Source organism: Sphaerodactylus townsendi, linkage group LG07, assembly GCF_021028975.2.
Source record: "Sphaerodactylus townsendi isolate TG3544 linkage group LG07, MPM_Stown_v2.3, whole genome shotgun sequence".
NCBI classification, from domain to species: domain Eukaryota; kingdom Metazoa; phylum Chordata; class Lepidosauria; order Squamata; family Sphaerodactylidae; genus Sphaerodactylus; species Sphaerodactylus townsendi.
Genome location: NC_059431.1, coordinates 74,566,707 through 74,585,524, shown reverse-complemented (window position 1 = coordinate 74,585,524; position 18,818 = coordinate 74,566,707). Strand labels below are relative to the sequence as shown.

The 18,818-nt window shown below is 42.9% G+C and overlaps 1 protein-coding gene across 1 annotated transcript in view; it reads left to right on the top strand.

Annotated features, from left to right (window-relative positions):
* Nucleotides 1–1,066: 1,066 nt before the first annotated feature.
* Nucleotides 1,067–18,818, top strand: part of PCSK5 (proprotein convertase subtilisin/kexin type 5) — a 215,578-nt gene continuing 197,826 nt past the window's right edge. The window contains exon 1 of the mRNA XM_048504377.1: nucleotides 1,067–1,852. Coding sequence (XP_048360334.1) covers nucleotides 1,649–1,852 — 204 coding nt within the window. The 5' untranslated portion in view covers nucleotides 1,067–1,648. The remainder of the gene's footprint in view (nucleotides 1,853–18,818) is intronic.

Here is an 18,818-nt window from a genome sequence, read left to right as displayed (position 1 = left end):
ACATTTCGCCTGCATCTGTGGCTGGCATCTTCAGAAGTGTATCACAGAGGGAAGTCTGTTACACACTGTGTCCAGTGAGACTTTCCTATAGACGTTTCCTCTGCTTGCAGCTCATTCACACATGATTTGCTGTAAAAAGGTACATGAATAAAGTTTGTTTTGCCTGGCAGTCTCATACATGTGTTGTTTTTTGTTTTTGTTTTCTTTTGATTGGTATATCTGCGAAGTTATGACAACATGAATATGTGCATATTACAGATTCTCATGTGTCATCATAGCTTCCAGACATACCCCTCAAAACAAAACAATAACAAAAAAAAGGAAAAAACGACACGTGCATGAGGCAAAACAAACTTTATCCATGTACTTTTTATAGTGAAATCGCGTATGGCTATGCTGCAAGCAGAGGAAACCTCTGTGGCAAACCAAACGGTGGAGGCAGGGGAAACTCTGAAACCGCGCACAAAATGGTGGGTGCGACTCAAGCTAAAATGAAAATAAGAGCTGGGATGCAGGAGAAATAAAGCACTGCTTCTTTTCTTCACAAAGGCAAGTAGGAGATGTCTTCAATCCGTTTTCAAGAAAAAGATCACTAGTTTAGTGATTTTCATAAAACGTCTTGAAGACATTTGTGGGAGAGAACTGTGTGAACTCCCCCCCCCCCCCACGCTTCTTGTAGCATCCTCAAGATGTTATATTTCTGCTGTGCAGAAATGACCTTTGTGACTTTCATTTACGTGATCATATTAGCACTGGTGTGAGGATTTGTTTTTGTTTTCTAATGGAAATCTTGCCAACATGGCTATCTACGTTTCTAAAGGTTTGCTCTATATACGCTTTCCACCCCTGAAAAAGATCTGCTATAAAATGGGACTTTAGGTAAGACCAGGGGACTCTCCGGTGCGTTGCGTGATCGTCAAGTCTTTCTAACACGGTGGCATTTGAGAAGCGCTAGGACCGGGCGTGCTCCGGGAGACCGCGGACATCGGACGGGAGGGGGCTCGAGAGTCTCTCTTCCATGCAGAGAAGGCTGCTGCTGCCGCTGCCATTTCCACTCCGCTCTCCCCGCTTGCAGAAGGGGGGGGGGGCGAGGGAGGGAGGGAGGTTACGGAGCGTGACTGAACCGAGGCGCTCGGCTGCCAACACTCACACACTGCCTGCTGCTTCTGCCTCCCTTGCTGTTTCTGCTCCGGGCAAGTGAGGAGAGCGGGCAGAGGAGGGGGAAGAAAAGCAGGACGCCAACTGGGACTCGGAACGAGAGAGGAAAGCTAGTCAGAGGCGAGCCCTCCTTTCCACCGTGGTCGCCGCTCGCTTCTCCCGGAGGCTCTGGTGGCGCGAGCCAAAAAGCTGCCGAAAGTGTGAGAGGGGGAAAGGTTCGCAACTTTCCGCGCCTGGAAGGGAACTAAGAAGCGTGGCGAGGCGTCCATCTCCTAAGCCCCCTCAGGAGGCTCAGTGCATTTTCTGGTTTCCTTCTTGCGGTAACTTGGGAAGACTTGTGGCTGCCGCGGCTGGTGGAGGTGCTCGGAGGTGAACGAGGCGTCTGGAAAGAAGCGAAGGCAGGAAGGAAACTGCGGGGAGAAGTTTGCAAGGAGACCAAATACCGGGGGATTTGCGCTGGTTGGCTTGATCGCGGAACGGAGCAGAGAAGATGGGCTGGAAAGGCGGCTGCCGCTGCCGCTGGGGAGTCCGAAGCGGAGCGGATCTGCTGTGCCTGCTCACCCTCTGGCTGGGCTTCTTGCTGCCCGCCTGCAGGACTCGCGTATACACCAACCACTGGGCTGTGCGGATAAGTGGCGGGCTGCAGGAAGCCAACAGGATAGCTAGCAAGTACGGCTACATCAATATAGGACAGGTAACCCTCCGGCGGAAGGCCACGCGCTCTCGACCCGTTCGCCTGGCAGCGGGCGGGGGGCGGGCAGGCAAGCACTGTAGCTGGCGCGGGCTGCTGCGGAAGGAGGCGCACAAACCCCCTCCGCCCCCCCTCCCAGCGCCTCGCCTCGCCTCGCCTTCTGTCGCAAAGGTCACTGAACCCTGGAGGGAGCGCGCGCCGTGGGCAGGTACAGGGTTGCCCGTGTCTCGCGCGCCCTCCACGGCTCCCCTGGAAAACTCTCGAGGGGGGAGCTGTGGGGGGGGGGTGTTGGGATGGGAACAGCATGTGGAGGGGAGAAAGAAGGCAGGCTAATTTTGAAGCATGCCCACATTGGCTGGAGTATAGAAAGAGGTTGTGATCTGAAGAGGGTTTGCATGGTTAGGGAGTCCTTGAGTGGACGAGAAGCTTGCAGAAGCTGATGCAGTTTGGCTAAGTTTAAATGGGGGCGTATTGGCAGGTAACTGTGCCCTCTGTGGAGGGCAGGATTGGGTAAAGAGGAGACTTGTGAGAGTGTAAAGGAGCCAAGGGGAACTCGGCACTTCAGGAGATGGTTTTGCTTTCCCTGCTCAAAGTTTCTCAAAGGAGAAATATCTTCCTGGGGTTCACGCCTCCTTAGAAGACAGACTACTTCAGTTGGCTGTGCCCTCCAATCCCTATTTCAGAAACAGTCACTTTCACTCAGCACGTGCTCAAAAGAACTGTGTGCTTGGTTATTGCTGCACATTATATCAAATCTGGATAGTGGCACGGTAAACAGATTGTGGGACTGAGCAGAAATGAGATCTGCCTCCATCTGAATCCTATCTGCTCTATCTTTCTCCTTTCTCATAGTCTTTGCCCTGATGGCTCTTTGCAAAGAAATGTCCATAAGGATTCTTAAGTGTGATCTAAAGGAACAGATTTCAGCTTGACTTCAAGTACAGAAATAAGGAGATGTAAAGCCTGTGGAAAAAGTCACTCTGTTTTTAGATTCCCTTGTTGATAATATAAGATGCAAAGTTGGAAAGGAACTGAGAGCAAAGAGGGTGTAAAGGTATAGTGCACTTTTCAACCAGGTGGATTTCCTGGCTGTCCTTGGAATTCTGCCCCTCTGGCTTGGGCTGGGGCTCCCTCCTTTGAGTCAGAAAGCAGGAATTTTATGCATTTGCTCTGATGTTTGCTTTGCTTCTATCTGGGATTTCACTCTGTTGGCTTTAAAATCATGGTACTTGACTACAGGGGACACAAGGTTTGTGTTTGTACGCATAATTAAAAGTCAGTGTTTTGTCAGTTTACAATCTGAACCTACCTCACCTCCTAAACTCTCCCTTGCCCTTTGTGCAGTGAACTTTGAGCTCAACAAATGAAAATCAAATCTTCAACAAGCAGATGGTATGTGTCCCTCTGTACACAGGGTCCAAGATTTTGCCTGGGCTTCTGCCAGCATAAAGGAGGAGGCAGGTTTTAATTTGTGCCAAAGTTCATCTGTGTTGAGTCCTGGAATTTTTCTCTACTAATCTGGGGCTCAGGAATATGTGAAGGAATAATAAATAGGAATCCCTGTGAGCATGAATAGAGAACCATTATCCTGTCATAATGTTATGTGATCCTTCCTCACCCCCACTTTTATGTGACTAGGCAATAAGACCTCTGAATCTTAAGGATCAACCTTTCCAAAGATACTATAGTTCCAACCCTCTTTCATTAATTTCTGGAAAATGTTTCTTACTCCCCTCCCACTTAATATCTAAAGGGTTAATCTGAAGAAGAGGAAACACTGCAGAAGTAATTCTCTATGCCACTGTCGGGTATCCTTTTGCTTGACAGCAGTGGAGGTAAAAGAATAGTTTTGTAGATAAAATGTTCTGTGCCTGTCAAAGATCTTTTGAGGAACAATAGATATTAAAAAATTTTTGCCCAGGATTTTTATTTTAGGAGTGTTCTTTTTACAAAAGTTACTTACATTAAATACATTTTTGTTTACTATCATTTCAATTTACAGAATAGATTTCTTTAATGTAGGTAGGAACTATATTTGGAAAATGTAAAAACTTAGTTTAAATTAAAATGGGTTAATTTAAATGAATACCAGTTGGATTTGATCTGCCTCAAACAACTAGTCAGGAAACACCTGGAATCTACAGAATTCTCACATGTTTAGTTAACAAACACCTGGAATTCTCTGGATCCAAAGCCTGTCAATACTTGGATCTGAGTACGTCTAAGCACTCCCTAAAGAAATACCTACTAGTCACACTTAGAAAATGCTTGGCCACTGCATAATTGCACACAAGAGAGAGGAACAATCACAGGATTCCAATTGCTGACATATTCTCTGTGAAAGCACATCACACATTTCATGGCACTTAGCCCTCTGAGGTGTGAAGCATGTTACCTAATGCATAAGAACAGCATGGTTGAAACAAACCCACAATAGTCTTTTGCATTTATTCTTTATGATTATAGCACAGGATTGTGTTCCCCTTTGTTTAACACATTTTATTACACTAATTAAAATGTTCAGGTTGCAAACTTTAACCTAAACACTACAGCTGCACTATCATACAGTTCCCTCTAAGTTCCTCAGATCAAAGGACAGTAACACTTGTCCAGTTATTTGTGCCATAAAATCAGTTCACACATACTGTATGATTACAGTGAATGCTTCAAGAACAGCTTATAACAGTCCCTACTATGAAGTGCTTCCTTCATCTTTTAAGGAAATACGGTATTAGTGCATGGGCACTGTAAAACTATTAACATCATAGAAGTTTGTGCCAATGAAGCTGTATAAAAACATAGTAAATAAAGAATGATTTATGGCCACTTTGTGATAGCAGAAGTCATTCTTAGCTACATTACTTGGTCAAATAACTAAAGTAGCCGGCACCAGTGAGCACAAAAGTATAGATGCGCACTTTGACTATAAGTGGTTTCAGGTAGGTAGCTATGTTAGCCTATTGAAGTAGATCAAAATTTGAGTCCAGTAGTTCCTTAAAGACCAACCCCCCCACCCAAAAAGATATAGGATATAAATTTGTATGAATTCAAGCTCACTTCATCAAGATAAGTAAGTTTTGATTTACAAAAATTTTGTTGGTCTTTGAGCTGCAACTAGTCTTGATTGTAAATATCTCTGGGTCCTGATCTCTGGGTTTGATTGCATTGGTAGATACTATAACATATATTGCTCATTCTAACTTCTGTTTTCACATTTGAAGCATGATTGTTTGAGCAACATTTTTTAAAGACATTCTTTATGTGAAGAAATTTAATTAAAGGTTTGCCGAGGTATAATTTCCACATGTTTGGCAGCCATCCAGATATTATTGAAGTTACTATTGAATAATTCTATGGGCTCAAAGCACTTGCATGGCAATGAATATATGTTCTAGAATGCCTGTATGTAATAACAATATAATGAATATATTGTTGTGAAAATACTGGTTAAGACTGGAAGCATAAATATTACATAATGGGAAAAGGGATAAATGAAAAAGACAATGTTGATAAATAGAATAAATATTACGGTGCTGAGAAAATCCCATATATGTTTATTCCATTTTGCATATAGCCACTGGTTATTGTGATCAATGCTACAGCTTAAGAATCTTCTATATGTGATTATATGAACAGAGTTAGCATATGATTTGTGAGGTAGTTGGGGCTGTTAAAATTATGGGAGAAGCGTGACCAATCTAGTTGCACCCAGCAGGCTTCACGTGAAGGAGAGGGGAATCGAACCCAGTTGTTCAGATTAGAGCCAGCTGCTCTTAACCGCTACTCCATGTTGACTCTCACAGTTGTATTAACTGCAGGACTTGTTAGGTTTCTGATCATTCCAAGCAAAGTATTCTTCAAATGGCATTTTATCATCATAATCATTACTGTTTCCCACAACATTTATTCCTACAATCTGATCAATCTTCTCTGTTCCTTTAATCCATATAGTCCTTTTTTTTCAATCGGGAAAAAATGGTCACTATAATTACTATAGTATATATCAAACAGCATGTCAAACTATGTGTTTTACTGCATTGAGGGCAATGGCACAGTTTGCAAATAATATGAAATCCAAAGGTGCCTAGCCTCTACTTTTAAAACAAAATATGCTCATATGTGAATGATAAAGAATGAAGATTAAATTTGAAGATTAAAAAGAAGTAGGATTATGTTTTATGTAGTTTTCAAAAAGTGAAAATTTGTGAAGTTCAGTAGGTATCATATCCTCCCCCCAATGGGTTACAGGGGCACAAGGAACAAAATGTTATTTTGCAATTATGAGGAATATTCCAGCCCCATGAGTATGGTATAAAAGAGTCATTTTTGTTCAGCATAGCTGTGGTCTGTGAATGACTTGTATAGTAGACATTTGCTATTTGCAGGGGTTCCGTTTTTGAGATCTCCATGAAAGGTGAAATCAACTAATACTGGGAGGCAAAGTGTAGCTGCCCTCAGGGGCTGACTAGGAGGACACAATGCCCCTGGAAAAGGCCCTGCCCCCTTTTGGAGTACAGGTAAGTTGCATGTGGCACCCAGCTAGGCAACATCATTGCTTATGATGCCACACAGCTGTAACCACCTCACCTGGTCAGCCTGGGTAAGTTGCATGGCGATTCAGCAGATGAGCCCAGCATACAAGATGCCTGGCTGGGCAGGTGAGGTGGGTGCTGTGTCACAAGATGCCAAACTGAGCAAGTGAGATGAACATTGCACCGCTCACCCAACCTGCATACTCCTTTCTCCCTCCATCTGTAGACACAGTTCTGACAAGCCAGTGATTGTGTAGAGGCAGGGTGCAGGGTCAGTGTACTGATTTGTGTTCCCCAGTACCCAGAGGAGTTATGTGCTTAGAACTAGCCACATCTCAATGTTTGGTTTCGGAACACAAATTAGTAAACATCCACAACTAGCAAGGATCTATTGTACATGTAAAAGTAAAATAAGGAACAATTATAAAATATGTTTAGATTGTGATAGAGGTTTATAAATGTATTCATGGGGTAGAGAGAATGAACAAAGATCTTTTACTTCCTCTCTTCAAAAAGTGAAACACAGGGATACCCAGTGAAGTTGATTGACTGTAGATTCAGAAGGAAAAAGGAAGCAATTATTTGCTTAATAAATGACTGAAATGTGGAATTCACTGCCAGATCATGTAGTCATGGCTGCAGGCACAGGTGGATTTAAAATAGTGTTAGATTCATGGAGGATAGTTCTATAGGGGCTACTAGCCATGGTGATTAAAGGGAACCTTCACAGTGAGGAGCAGAAAATTTCTGAATATCAGTGAATGACAGGCTACCCAACAGCGAATTGCCTGGCATGGCATGACAAGCCCTTAGGTTCAAGAGATATCTTATCTGGAGAGATATAGTGTGTTGATATATTAAAAAGAGACAAACTGCCTGATGTCTTTTTTAAAAGAGACATACAATAACCCTTTTAATCAGTGATCATTTTGAAATACACATTTTAATGTGATGAAATTTTACCTCGAGGGCCCAATTCTTCAGAACAGATGACTAATTAGAATGATTTTAAAAAAAGAAATCTTAGAACAGATGACTGTTTTGTGTGTGTGTGTGTGTGTATGTGTTTTGCTGGGGAGAAAGCAATGAATACGTTTTACAAACTAGGAACATTTTGATATTAGTAATGATTTAATATTGAGAGAAGCTAAACTGAGATAGAATAGCTAGATTTTTGTTCAGTAAGCACCTTAGAGACCAACACATTTTTGGGGGAGCCAGTGTGGTGTAGTTGTTAAGAGTGGCATATTCTAATCTGGAGAACTGCGTTTGATTCCCCGCTCCTCCACAGAAGCAGTGTATTCTAATCTGGAGAACTGGGCTTGCTTTCCTGGTCTTCCACATGAAGCCAATCACAGTTCTTTCAGAACTCTCTCAGCCCCACCTACCTCAAAAGGGACTTGTTGTGGGGAGAGGAAGTAAATGCAATTGCAAGCTGCTTTCAGACAAAAGTGGATATAAAAACCAACTCTTCTTCTCTTAAGAGTCATCGCTTCCTTAGTCATAGGAAAGGAGTTTTAACTGTCAAAAAGCTTATACTCTGAAAATCTTGTTGATTTCTAATGTGCTACTGAACTCAGATCTGCTTGTTCTACTGGAGACCAACATAGCTACCCTTTGAAGCTAAACTGAGACAGAAGTTGGTACTTTGGTAAAAAAAATACTTTGACAACTAATCAAGATGTGGGCAAATACTGTAAAATAATAGTCAGGTATGTTATGGTCAGAGGTGGGATCCAGCAGGTTCTCACAGGTTTCCGAGAGTAGGTTACTAATTATTTGTGTGTGCCGAGAGGGAATTACTAATTGGTGATTGTGCCACATGATTTTTGCCTTAGTTACGCCCCTCCTCTCAGCAGTAGCGTGCAGAACTTGAAGCAGTCTAGCAGGAGGTGCACCAGCGTGCATGGCAGCCTGCGTCTGCGTGCATTAGTTTCCCGCCCAAGGACCGGCGCAGCGGCTGGGTCCTTGCCACAGCCCCGCACAGGAATGCCCCGCCCCCGGAATGCCCGGCCATGCCCCCATCGTGCCCCGCCCAGCCTCATTGGCGCTATGCCAGTTTGAATCCCAGCACCATGGGAATCTGTTGCTAAAATTTTTGGATCCCACCACTGGTTATGGTAGTTCTGAACCTTATTTTGAAAATATTTTACTCTACACTAGTGAGCCATTGTGTCTTTCAGTAATTTTTCAAGAGGACTACAACAGGAAAAGGTTGCAGCATGGATCTTTTACCCCACCATCTACTCAGGGTGAGGCCAAGGTTTCTTATCAAATCTGTAGCCAAATCTGACTGGCTATGTGGCATTATGATATAATTAATTCAGAGTGCATCTTGGTAGTACTGCTCTAGTCCTAAATGGCTGTCACAACACAGTCAAATTTGATTGCCTATATTGAACTTTAATGTCATTACATCCACAGGATGATCCCCAATTGGTTAGAATCACAATTTCAGGTACAAGAAGAGACAAAAGGGGGAATTGGTGCTTGTCAGGAAACATAATTTTTTTAATGAAATGGTTATCTCCTATAACTTTATATCAGACAAATATAAATGTATCTATATCTACAAATGTGAAATACCACTCACTGACTGACTCATGCACAGAACTCAAAAACCACCGAACCTACAATGTTGAAATATGGCACACCGGTTCATTATGTGGTTTAGGTACTCACTAAGAAAGAATTTTTCAAAATATTCAGTTTTACTTGAGTTATTACACATTTACTGTTTTAACTGCTCATCTCTGGCCATCAGCGCGAACATTCTAAGGGCAAACCAGCCCCTCAGTCCACAGATATGCTGCACAAACATTCTAAGAGTGACAGTTAAACACCACTAGCTTCAACAAACAGGCTGCAAAAAAGCATGCTGAATGTCACCCCGAAGTTAACAGACAGGCTGTAAAAAAGTAGTCCTCCACCCACCCTCACGTTAACAATACCGCTACAGCCAAATACAATCAAAACAGATTACAAACCACACTATCACCTTGGACTACTAAACATTTGTCGGGTTTTGCATATGGACATCAGATTGATTACTGCGCAGACAAGTTTACTGCTCTCGGTCTCCAATCACCCTGTGTTTGGTGTTGTACTCTGAAGTGGCGGGATGAGTCTCTAGGAATGTGCTGCAGTGGCAGTCCAGTCCAGCTCCCTGCCCTTCAACCCTACCCTGAACCTCTTCGCAGCCTTCTCACTCATTAGCATCCAATGGCAGAACACTTCCTTTCTGCATCCCAAAAATACAACGGCTGCTTCCACATGACGTCTTTTGGAGCCCACCAGGTGAAAGAGAGCAATAACACATTGCATTAGAAAAAGACAACTACAGGAAGCTGCTGCAAAATATGCAAAAACAAACCCATCCGTCCACAGACAGGCTGTGAGGAAATATGCTGCATGTTACCCCAAAGTTCACAAACAGGCTAGAAGTATGTTGAATGTCACCCCAAAATTCATAAAGAGCCTATGATGAAGTATGCGTAGCAAAGCACAGGTGCCCTGCTAGTATTAAAGTATATACAAATATACAATTGTATGTATTGCTAAAGCCTTTCATGGCTGGAATCAACTGGCTGTTGTGAGTTTTCTGGGCCGAGTGGCCTGGTATAGTAGATTTAGCCCCTAACGTTTTGCCTGTATCTGTGGCTGGCATCTTTAGAGGTATGTCATGGTAAGATGTGTTTCTCTCTGTGGGATGGCATGGAGTGATTTGTCTGGTGAGTATCTGCTTTGACCTCCTCTCAGGTGGGAAGGATGAGGCACATTTGCAAGTGTTTAGACAGAGTTCATTTGCCAATTGCATTTGTATGTGTCCTGGTTGGAGAGGTCCATATCCAAGTATCTGGGTGGAGTTCATTTGCAGTTGCAAACCACAAGGACACATAAAATGCAGCCGCAATTGAACTCCACTTGCAAATGTGCCCCCCCCCCCCCCCGCAACAGGACACATACAAATGTGATAACACATGAATTCCACCTGGACACTTGCAAATGTGCCTCCTCCCCACCTGAGAGGAGGACAAACCAGATACTCACTATGCAAATCACTCTATGGAGTCTGTATGTTTGTATATCCTTTTCCACTGAAAGATCTAAGCAGAATTGTAATTCGTCTGCCACATGTTGGACCGTCTTTATTTAAGAATTCTCTGCTTGGGTTCTAGTTAGTAGGCACTAGGACTTGAACAGAGCATTATAAAACACAGATGATCCAGCATATAACGGATGAAATTACTTAGATCTTTCAGTGAAAAAGAGTATCAACTGTGGCACCTTTAGAGCTGCACATGAAAGAGCCCTCCTTTGTTCTTGGCTGTTAGCAGATATTTTGTAGTAATAAAAAAAAATAGGCTACTGCTAATATAGAAGAATTCTTAGTGTGATGTAATATGTTACGGTGGTCAAATAATAGCCAACTGACTAATTTTGGTGGGGTTGGTCAATTCACAGTATTCCCAGAGGGGATTTGTCTGACTTTGGGTCTCTTAGAAGTTTGCTGTTGATGGAAGGCATTATGAACCAAAGATTTGATTTGGACAGTCTTTGCAACAACAGATAAGATCTGAACTTATCTGTAGGTAAAACATTCCTGTGTGAAATATGCTGTAAGAGTTTCTCCTCAGATTTTTAACCAACACACTAAGTGTGAGACACTAGGTTTAATTAATGTTATTACTAGTTAGTTGTTATGGGTTTTCCGGGCTGCGTGGCCATGGTCTTCGGGTTTTCCGGGCTGTGTGGCTATGGTCTTCAGAAGAGAGTGTCCATGTGAGGAACAAGAACTACCAGACAACAGCCACAGAGCTCAGAAAACCCACAAAAACCAGTTCAATCCAGCCGTGAAAGCCTTCAACAATATATTATTTCCAGTGTTTGTTAAAAATTATCTGGTGTGGTTGATAATTTATTTTGCATATTGTAAAAGTAGATATCTGCTGTTATATTATTCATGACAAGTTGCCAGATGTCACAACAGTGGATGGAATAGGATGGAAACAGCTTTTCTGTCACTAGCAAAAAATGAGATAATATTCCCAAAGAAAGTATATAGTATTTATAGACTTAATTCAATTTTATACATAATTACTGCTGTCTAAGACTTTGATTTCAGTGTGCTTGGACTGGAAAAACTCTGCATAGAATAATGTACAGTTTGATCCCTAGTACCGCACTGATCTTTGGTTTTGCTATTTTGCTTTTGTTCCAACCTATTTTTCCAGTCCTTCCTCTTAGAACTTATTTATCATCCTCTTCCATTTTATCGTCACAACTACTTTGGGAGGTAGGATAGGCTGAGAAGCATGACTGACCCAAGGTCACCCAGAATGAATCTGAGGCCGTTTCTACATGGCCAAAAAACACCGTCCCTGAGGCGTTGTTCGCAGCAGCGCCATGTGCAGGCCCCCGAAATGACGGGAAGACCCCATTTTCAAAACTTGCTTAGGGAGTGAGTTTTTCCAAAAGTGGCATCTTCCTGCCAGCACAGTGCAAACTGCACCAGCATGAGGTCACTGGTTTTGGCCCCTTCAGTGTTTGCAAGCACTTGCCTTTCCTTCGGGGTTGGAGGGCAACAGGGGCGTGTCTTTTCAGCCATCCAGAGCTGCACAGGAAGGAAAGGTAAGTGCCTCGCAAACACACTGGGCAGCTCCATGTGGAGCCACCCCTGCAGGCAGTGTCGGCGGCGGGACTCCATGCGAGCGGTCCTGACACTTCACCGGTTTTATTTAAGCCAGTGGGAAGCCACTGCTCTGGCTGTGCGGAAACGGCCTGAGTCTCCCAGATCCTAATTTGACACTTGTAACTATCACATCACACCAACTTTGTGAGAAGAATACAGCATTTGAAAGCAGCCATGAAAAGTACAGTATAGCTTGGTTGTTCTGTGTTTGCTCTTTTTCCTTCTACTGAGGTTTTAAAATGAAGAAAACCTTATAAATGCATTTTAAAGGACAGATTGTCACATTGTCTGTTGCTATTAACAGTTTTTAGCAAAGAGCGTGTCACAGAATAGGTGTGGTCATGTAGGTTTGCCATATATGACTGAATTTGAGATGTGAAGCAGAATAAAAAAGGAATAGTATATTAAACAAACTTTATGGGTGAGGGATCAGCTCCCTCCAAAAGCAGCATCACTGCCATTTATACTTCAAGGAATGAACACTTTCTCTTCTGGGCTCTGTTAGTGCTCTGCTGCCTTCACAGGGATTCGTGACTTCCATTTTTCCCCAGTCTAATCTTATTTCTGGCTAAATTGGTAAAATTATCAAGGTCAGATGCCATACTTGCCCATATGGAAGGTGCTTGCAGAGGTGGACACCTATGAACATAAAAAAAGAGAAACTGGGAGTTGGGAGACATGGAGAATAAGTCACACAGTGTGGGTGTCTGTGATGAAGAGGCAGAAGTGGATTAAATTACACCTAGCCCAGCAGAGCCTTATCCTCAAAGAGAATTTTGCTACAGAACAGAAACACGCGATCCATTCTGTAATCTTTAGAAAATACTATGTACAAGTTTCAGCTAGAAGAGGTACCTGAAATATTTTTTGTGTTCAGAAATCCAGTGCGACACTTTAGTATAACATTGCAAGAAGTTCCACAGCGAATGTAACAGATTTTTTTCTCAAGCAATATTACTTGCACAAATCAATGACGTTGCATTCATTTCTAGATTGTTTGGCTCAAGTGGCACAATATCTTCTACCTTTAAGCAATATGGGAAGCATCATATTTGTTTGGGTGACCCTATGGAACATGAAACTGATAGCTGTAATATAACCAGAAAGCACTCTGTAGAAGTGATGGCTTGTAGTGCCATTGTTTGTGGAATGAGAAAGCTGCTGAATTGCTGAATTTTAAACCACTGAACATGGATGATTTTGGTGCCATGGGGGAGCTTTATTAAATTACACAGCCTTGTTTCAAATAGGGATGTCACCCTACATCTGGAGATACCATAGAATTACACATCATCTCCAGACTGCATTCCCTGGAAAAAAGGGATGCTTTGGAGGGGTGGACTCTGACATTATATCCCACTGAGCTCCCTGTCCTCCCCAGGCTCCAGCCCCAAATCTCCAGGACTTTCCCAGCTGGATCTGGCTACCCTGCCCCTTATCCCCTGCCAGATGTCAGGGGGGACCTGTCAGAGGAGAGATGTTGTCAGGAAGGCTGTCTGATCAGTGAGAGGGAGGGAAAATTTGTTTATATTAAGATAATGGCATACATTAATAACATTAATACAAAATCCCAAATCCAGTTCAAGTTATCAGTAAATGATAGAATACTTTGGTAAAATAATTGTCAAGTCAGAATGAAAGGCAATTCACTAAACGTTATAATATGGAAAGGTACATTTATTTTGATATTTATATAGTCCTGTGACATAATTCAGTAAAGGATGGAATGAGTCAACAATGCACTTTCAACCAATTGGCACACAGCATTCACTTTTAGCCATTCTAATGTGTCCCTCACTTCCAGCTGTGGTTGGTAATGTGTCTGCCCGACCAGTCCCACTGCCCAACCAGTCCCCTGCCTGCCTTCCATCTGACCAAGGAGCAAGGTGGGGCTGGCATGGCATGCCTGGATTAGCACAACCTTCCCCATCCCTTGCCTGCCCTCTTCCTATGCCCAAAGACTAGGCCAAACCTGGCAGGGCATGGGTGACAAGCTGCCCTCCCGCATGGCCTGGCACAAGCCTCCTCATTCCACTGCCCACAGCTAGCTGAGTCTTTCATGGAGAATTGTTGCCCTTCATGTTTCCCAAGCTTGGTAAACAGAGAGGAGGGGAAAGAGCCCGATCCTCCATGCTAGTATCACTTACTGAGACTCGCATGGATGATCATTGCCCCTTCTACATTTCCCAAGGCACTCAGAGCTTGGGAAACAAGGGGGGCGGACAGCCAAATCCTCCATGCTAGCTGAGCCCCACATGGGGGTTTGGACCCTCTCTGTCCCCCTCCCTGCTTCCCAAGCAGCACCAGACTTGGGAAGCACAGAAAGGGCAATGCCCCAGGAGATCTGCACCTCCTACCTACTTTTCTAGAGCCCATTCCATTTCCCCCTGCAATAGGCTTTAATGTTAGTTTGTGTATATTTTACAATTGTAAAAAGTCTAAGTAGAAAGTACAGAAGCTGACTTTCTAACTGCTCCTGTGAGCAATGTTTCCTCTAAGCTGTGGAGTATTGGGAGCAAAAACTGTACTTCGTGAACCAAAATAGCCACTACCATTAAAATTGTGAGTGAGTCTACATTTGACTGTCCCAATTATTAATGGCAGTTTTAATTGTTTACTAAATTGAGTTTATGTTATGTTTTATTATTGCAAGTTGCCTTGTACCCTTTTGGGGAGAGTGGCATATAAATTGAACCAACCAAACAAACAAATTAGTTTTTTTAGTTTACCATTATTACACAATATAGTAAGTGGTAATAACCTTGTAAAAATTCAGAATGAATTATTTTAAACTGAATTTTAAGAATGATTTAAACATTATAAGTGGAAACAGAATGAAGTTAAATTTCATTGCAGAAAATGTTTTATTTTAACTTCTCTCTTCATCCTTTCTTTGTTTTACAGAAAGTGTTGCCACCTCTGGGTTGGGAAAATCTAAAGATGCAGGGATAGAACCTGGGGAGGGCATAGGTCAGGAAGAGGAGCTACCTCAGTTGAGTATCATGCCAGATAGTCCACCCTCAAAGCAGCCTCTATGCTGGGGTTAATTAGGAAAGGAATTGATAATAGAACTGCAAAGATTGTCATGCCCTTATATAAAGCAGTAGCGCAACCGCACTTGGAGTACTGTGTTCAATTCTGGTCGCCACATCTCAAAAAGGATATCGAAGAGATAGAAAAAGTGCAGAGAAGGGCAACGAGGATGATTGAGGGACTGGAGCACCCACCTATGAGGAGAGGCTGTAGTGTTTGGGACTCTTTAGTTTGGAGAGGAGATGTCTGAGGGGGAATATGATTGAAGTCTATAAAATTATGCATGGGATAGAAAATGTTGACAGCTTTCTCACAATACTAGAACCAGGGGGCATACATTGAAAGTCCTGGGGGGAAGAATTAGGACTAATAAAAGGGACCATTTCTTCATGCAACGTGTGATTGGTGTTTGGAATATGCTGCCACAGGAGGTGGTGATGGCCACTAACCTGGATAGCTTTAAAAGGGGCTTGGACAGATTTATGGAGGAGAAGTTGATCTATGGCTACCAATCTTGATCCTCCTTGATCTGAGATTGCAAATGCCTTAGCAGACCAGGTGCTCGAGAGCAGCAGCAGCAGCAGATGCAGCAGAAGGCCATTGCTTTCACATCCTGCATGTGAGCTCCCCAAGGCATCTGGGGGGCCACTGCGAGTAGCAGAGTGCTGGACTAGATGGACTCTGGTCTGATCCAGCAGGGTCGTTCTTATGTTCTCTTATGTTCTTAACTCTGCATTGAGTGTGAAAATCTTTGTGCTGGTGCTGGCTAGTACAGTTTAGAGGAAACTCTGCATGCACTATTAATTTTATTTAGTGATGTGTACAAGTGTACAGAGAAGGTATATAAAAATGGTGCTGTAAAAGGTATGCTTTTTAAAAGCTACCAAGTAGTGCCATAAAATTCTACCTTTGTGACAGTAGAATGCCCTGATTGGCAGTTTTTGCTAAATTGCCATTTTTTACATGAAATCTGAGCAAAGTCATTTGAAATAAGAAAGGGTTATATCAGATGCCTTTATATTCTTTGTATGTAATTTTAACACCTATTAATATTGCAAGAATCCAGAGGCATGTTAGTGGCTATAGTATTAGCAAGATCAATCTGTGTTTTGAATGCTATTCTCTCTCTCTCTCTCTCTCTCTCTCTCTCTCTCTCTCTCTCTCTCTCTCTCTCTCTCTCTCTCTCTCTCTCTATATATATATATATATATATATATATATATATATATATATATATATATATATATATATATATATTTATGTGTGTGTGTATATGTTAGGATTCATAATTAATTTTAATTCTTCTGACACTGATAAAAATGGCAGTACTTTAGAAAAATGTCATAGCCCCATGAAAAGGAGATTATCGGCTTGATTATAGAATGTTCATTGTAGCTGCACTGCTCAGACACAGAAGCATAGTTTATTTTGGCTATGGTTAACTTATGAAAGCAGCATCTGGTTTGCAGATGATTGTTCACATTTTGGTTTGCCTTGACAAATGCTGGTTTCATCACCTTCAGTCTTTTCCTGACTGTCCCACAGTAATCCAGCTAGTGTTCAGATGTCAATTGAGGTATACAACGCCGACACCCCCCCCCCCAGGACCGTTCGTGCGAATGGTCCCAGTAAAGGCAGGCTGCACCGTCACCCGATCGACGTACCTTCCCTGCGACCTTCTGGCGCATCGCCCAGGCCAGGGGACACGCCCCCTGCCCTGCACGACCGCTCTGGAGTCGCAGGGCGGGGGGGGCATGTCCCCAGGCCTGGGCGACACGCCGGAAGGTTGCAGGGAAGGCACGTTGTTCAGGAAAGGGGGGGGGATGGCACCTTCTAGCCGCTGCTGTTCGCACGGCAGTGGCTGGAAACCACTGTTTTCCAAAAACCTCGCTCGGGAGCGAGGTGGGAAAATGGCGGCTTTGCGCTGCTGGGGGGAGCGAGGCCCCCCCATGCGAACAGCTCCTTAGGGATGGCGTTTTTGTCATCCCTAGGGTGCTGTTATTGGCCCGTGCGGAAAGGGCCGTAGATTTATCCAGAATGACTGCACTACTTTGTATGCTATATTTCATTAAACTTAAGTTGTGAGCAGCCCAATCTGGAGGGAGGATGTACTTACTTGAGTGAGTGGTGCAGGAGTGGTGCCTGTGCTGCATGGGTGCCCACACTGCTGATGCAAGGGGCAAATGTGCCAGTGGAGGGGAGAGATGTGTGGGTGGGTGGGCGTCGTGCAGTCCTGCAGTGCCTGACCTGGAAGCTGCTGCCATTCCCCAGCCCTGCTGGCACAGAATACTGCGCTGACATGGCTGGGGCATTCTGAGGGAGGACCAGGGAGTGGAGTCAATCTTTGTCAGCTTCCACTGCCCTCCCTCCCGCCCCCCCCCTGGGACATTTACCACATTTTTTGTGTCATATGTCCATTATTCCCTATGGGTTTTTTTGGACAGTTGGGGTTTGGATTTTTTGTTTTGTGCTTTCCGTGCTGCGAAGAAGCCCTTTGGAGGTGGTGGGGTGGCGCTGCAGCAGTGCTGTGTCTCATTGTCCAAGGAGTCTGGATTGGGCTGTAAGAAACCAGGTTCAGATCATGAACCTATCAAGCCATATGTAGTGGAGCGACCATGTTCTAGTTAATCATAGTTTTGTGTGATGTCTTTACCAGGTCAAAATTTTGTCAGGGGTGAATGGCAGAGGATGATTAAATTAATTGCCCTGTGGTAATAGTGTGTTTCCTGTTTCTTTGTATATTAATTCACTCTTTATATTAATTCTCTGTTTGCTTATCATTACACTTCTGGCTGTATTAATTAATCTATAAGAACTAGCATAGTAGGTGTGACTATTTTGCTTTATTTCTGCATTTCAGCCATAGGTTTACTTAACCTGTGCTTACTCTGTAGTGTTTATTTTGTGTAAAAACAAGTTAGGTAGAAAAATGGATACATTTGCATTGTCTAAGAGTGATGATATTTTGAGAAAGCAGTACTAGTTAATATTCTGGACATTCGTCTTTAGATTACATATACAAGCTGCCAAAGCCACCCCTTACCTTAAAGAGTCATTTGATTTTGCTGTGCAGAGTTCTTCTGTTAACACTTATCCAATTTAAGTGCTAGACTTTTTAGATACCTTCTCAAAATGGAGTGTCTATGAATGTCTACTTCCTAGATAGGATTTACTCAAGATTAACTCTCTCTCTGTCAGTTGAGATTGAAGAAATATGCTTCAAGTTAAGTTAAAAAAATTCCATATGTCAAGATTGTAGAAGCGGGGTTGAGTTTATGCACAATACCTGTATTGATTAAATAAATGTTGTGTATGTTATTGAAATATATTGAAATAGAAAACCACTGCTGTTTCCCTTGCTTTGTTAAACCTTTTTTACGTATGGGCACATGAACAGACTTTGATTCAGTGCAAAGTCTGGAAGGCTGTTACAGTTTTCCTGCTGTGGCAGTTCATACTGATAAAATGAATGAGCTGCTATGATGGATATTTAATACCACAACACATAACTTAGTGAACTTCCTAACATTCCCCATGAGTCATTCCTAACAATACCCATGAGTCAAAGCTTTATTATTTCTCAGTAAATTGTATTGAGGTTGGTAAGGGGGAATTGTTTAATCAACTCTGATGCTGGGAATAGTAAATGGAAATTGTTGCAGTTATTCTGATCAGTCATTGCCAGTTTCAGATTTGTAAGGCAAAATTCTGT